Raw genomic sequence first — 3,810 nt, 5'->3', positions numbered from 1 at the left:
CAGCCAAGCAGGCTACTGTGCCCATCGCTGTGCATCTCGACCACTGTCAAGATGAGGATATGGTGAAAATGGCCTGTGACCTCCCTTTCGACTCTATCATGGTCGACATGTCGCATCACTCGAAGGCAATCAATTTGGAAAAGACAAGGGAGTGGGTCGAGTATTGTCATTCGAAAGGGAAAGCCACTGAGGCGGAACCAGGGCGGATAGAGGGAGGCGAGGACGGCATCTCGGATACAGCGGATCTAAGTGGAGAGATGACAACGCTCGAGGAGGCGCAGAATTTTGTTGACACGGCTGTTGGAAGTCTGGCGCCGGCATTCGGAAATGTTCACGGAGAATACGGACCGACAGGTATCATTCTGGAGTGGGATAGGTTGGTTGACCCGTTTTCCTAGAGTCCGTTTTCACGAAAGGCATGCATGCCACAGTCGATGAACTTGGGTGAATTCTCAACATTTCGTGTGCAAGAGTTACTGACGTAATGACTTATTTACATATTAGGCTCGCTAAGATTCATCGAGTCACCTCAAAAGGAGGTGTTATTCTTGCGCTTCATGGATTCAACAAGTTCCCTGACGATCTCACCCAACAACTGATAGCGTCTGGAATCACCAAGGTCAATATAAACTGGGACGCACTGAAGGAATACTATGGGCATATTGAGAAGAACATCAACAGGGTCCCCTTCACCGATCTCCTTGAACAGGGTGCCGAGATAGTCGCGCAGAGGATTAGTTACTACATGGACGTGGTAGCGTCAACTAATAAAGCATGAGTGGGAAGGACAGTTAGCCATCAAACATTGAAGCTTTCCCCGTCGTGCTTCGAGGCTTGACAGTAAACGTTTGGTCTCTATATCAGTGTCTCTTCCATCTTTGCTTCAAGTCTGGGCCTGTCAATGTTGATAGCTCGACGATGTCAAACTGAACGCAGGCTGGCGCAGTGACAGAAAAAGGACTGTCTCCCTATGTACTGTTTGTATTTAGAGATACCATTTGCGTCGACAGGGGCAAATTGCGGCGACCGTCAGAACGCCTACCATGTGCTGAGTAACTGTCTCAGTATTTAAGGCCTACTCGATGTCATTAACAGGGTGTACTCAATGTCATTAATATTATATAAGTGCATTACTTGGGTAAGAAACTAGCAGCAATCCAGCTACAGCTAGCGCAAACGCCGCCTTAGACGGAGTTTCCCTGCGTCTTCCTTATCGTTCATAGCTGATAACGGCTCATTCTTGCCGTCGCCTTGGTTCGCCGGCTCCCGATCATCACCGCAGTCGTCCAAGACAAGACCATGGTAGAATGCAGCATTGTAAGCAGCATCAAGAGCGCCCTGAATGTTAGCGTCGCTGAAGGGCACCTTTGTGTGCTCGTAAATGACGCCGTTCAGCGCATCCCGGGCAGGCTGGCTCAGCGACGCCCAGTCGATAAGGGGCTGCGAAAACGTGCCCTCTAGACCGACGTCCGACGGACCCAAGTTCTTGTTCCCCCATGATGACACCAGCGGATGCGTATGTATCCCATCTGTCACGGTGGGACTCATGCCATCTCCACCTGTCCAGATCGTCTTGCCAGAGATCGAGGTATCGTAGGCCTCGACGTCGATAGAGTAGCTCATGCCAGCCATCGCGAGCTCGGCGACGTTGTCAAAGTCGCATCCATTCTGGGTCAGCCAGACGACGACGTTGCGCCAGTAGTGCCTGTGGCCGTTGCTGTTGCCCTTGGCCCAACGGACTTTGGGCTCGTACCAGGCGTACATGATGGCATCTCGGCCATGGCTGGAGCCCGTTCGCGCGTAGATCTGGCCAGATTGACTGGTGTCCCAACAGTCGCCGCTTTTCTTGCCTGTTGGTTTGAGTCCAGACCTTTGAAAGGACGTGTTTGTTACAATGCGCCGCTTGGATAGAAGAGTTTGTCTTAAGAGAGGACGGAAGAGGTAGATGGAGATGGGGTGAGAAGACTCACCCGAGGTAGCCTTGTGAGTCCACGGCTGGGTAGGGAAGACATCCGCCCCAAACGTGAAGCCTGGGCTTGAACAACCGCGTTTTGTTTTGCTCATAGTCTGAAGCCTGGGGTTGAGGGAAACCGACAATATCGTTGTGGTTCTTCCACTTGCTCCAAATATCGCCAGCCCCGGCAGCGACTGCTAGGAAGAGACTAAGGAGGAATATTCTGAGTTGTAAAGACATCTCGCTTGTGGACTCGACGGTGCTAACTCAAGTTATTTTCCAGTGGAAAACCATGATGGGTCAGTCAAAGAAAAAGAATATTTTAATGTTGGGGGCACATCAAAAGTATTTGCTGAAGTTGGGTTTCAGAGGAAGGCATAGCTAACAAAGGCTTCATTTCCTTACGCCAAGACCACCGCTAAAGGGTTACCTACTCCGAGTAGAATGGCAATTGAAGACGAAGAGCGTCTCTACAATAAAGTTGGAAATAAATTAATTGCCTGCATAGGATCGCGCCATCCCGCTCCGCCTGCCGTCGGTAATTTCCGCTGAGATCTCGCATGAATAAGTACAGTGGCCCTTAAAGTTTGGTTAAATCAAAATTCTCCGTTAGTTGAGCTGGCTTTAAGATATTGGGCACCACTGTCCACCACAGAGCTGACTTTATTGAGTCTTCCATAAGATGGACAGGGTACTGATTATTGCATAGGCATCTCAGCCTTCAAAGTCCCGGATTGCGCAGCGCGACGACCGGGCTGCGACTCCCACTGGAACTTTAAAGTTGCGGTTGATTAAAAACCCCACTGAAATTGAAGTTCTATATTCGACCAAGCCGATAGTTTGTCGGGTTAAAGACTTTATTCACGTCAGCTTCGGCAAAATGATTGCGACCAGCCTTCTGGTCCATCCGCCGAAGATCTAGCTATCTTAAAAGCTGTTACTTGCCAATTGTTGAACCTCCATGGTTGTGGTACTAGCATTGTTTCCTCACTTCCGACCACCCCCAAAAAACAAGAACAAAGTTCGCTGTTCACTATCCCATATTGGAATACCACTCATATAGTCGTGAGCATGAAATCTCTACATCATCATCTCATCATCCTCTTGAGCTTGATCTCTCTCGTCTGGTGCGACGAGCTCGACGACTACGGCTACACCGTAGAACAGTACGATGATACGTGAGAAGTCCACCGCAACAGCCAGCGCCTCGACACGTTTCTCATAGACAAAAGCCGCGGGCGCATCATCATCGAAAAAGCCTATAATGCGTGGTACGACTCGCGACCAAGACTCAAGCTGCTTGACATCATGGTCTTCATTTGGGTTCGGGCCGGCATGTCTCTCTCGGACCTGACCTCGCTTCAGATCAGGGAAGTGTGGAACCAAGGCACGATAGATGCCATTAAGGACGCTCGGTTTTCCACTGGGATCAAAACCCCAACCGACTTCACGGTGGAAGAGAACGACACTGGCTGGAGCGATTTGATCAAGGCCGAGTTTTACTACACGATGAGCAAGATGTGTACTGACTGGCAATCGTTGAATTCGAAGAGGGTCAGCAAAATGACAGTACTGAGTAGGGCGGGGCGGCTGGATGATTTTATCTTGTACATTTCGTAATGTAACAACAGGAGGAAGAATGGTCTGTGACAACCAACTACGGGGACAGGAGTCAAAAGTAAATTTGTAAATTGGGCTTCTCAACACCAAGTGATGTAAGTCAAAGCACCCACTTCTGGCCCACCCCTGCTTCTGGCCCACCGAAAAAATGATGCCCAGCCACCGACTTTCTAGATAACCCCCAACTTCAAATTATCACCGCTTTTCTCAACCTTTTCTAAATCGCTTCATTTACT

The 3,810-nt window shown here is 49.6% G+C and overlaps 1 protein-coding gene across 1 annotated transcript; it reads right to left on the bottom strand.

Annotated features, from left to right (window-relative positions):
• Positions 1-1,167: 1,167 nt before the first annotated feature.
• On the bottom strand, positions 1,168-2,194 carry COL26b_014477 (uncharacterized protein; the record flags this gene model as incomplete). Its single annotated transcript, XM_053187048.1, has 2 exons — positions 1,168-1,819; positions 1,971-2,194. 2 exons carry the CDS (start codon positions 2,192-2,194, stop codon positions 1,168-1,170), a joined length of 876 nt encoding a protein of 291 aa, XP_053029007.1.
• Between the last annotated feature and the right edge of the window lie 1,616 nt (positions 2,195-3,810).

The sequence above is a fragment of the Colletotrichum chrysophilum genome, assembly GCF_026319265.1.
Source record: "Colletotrichum chrysophilum strain AFK26 chromosome Unknown scaffold_418, whole genome shotgun sequence".
In the NCBI taxonomy this organism is placed as follows: domain Eukaryota; kingdom Fungi; phylum Ascomycota; class Sordariomycetes; order Glomerellales; family Glomerellaceae; genus Colletotrichum; species Colletotrichum chrysophilum.
The sequence above is the reverse complement of the archived record's forward strand: the minus strand, read 5'-3'. Positions and strand labels throughout refer to the sequence as shown.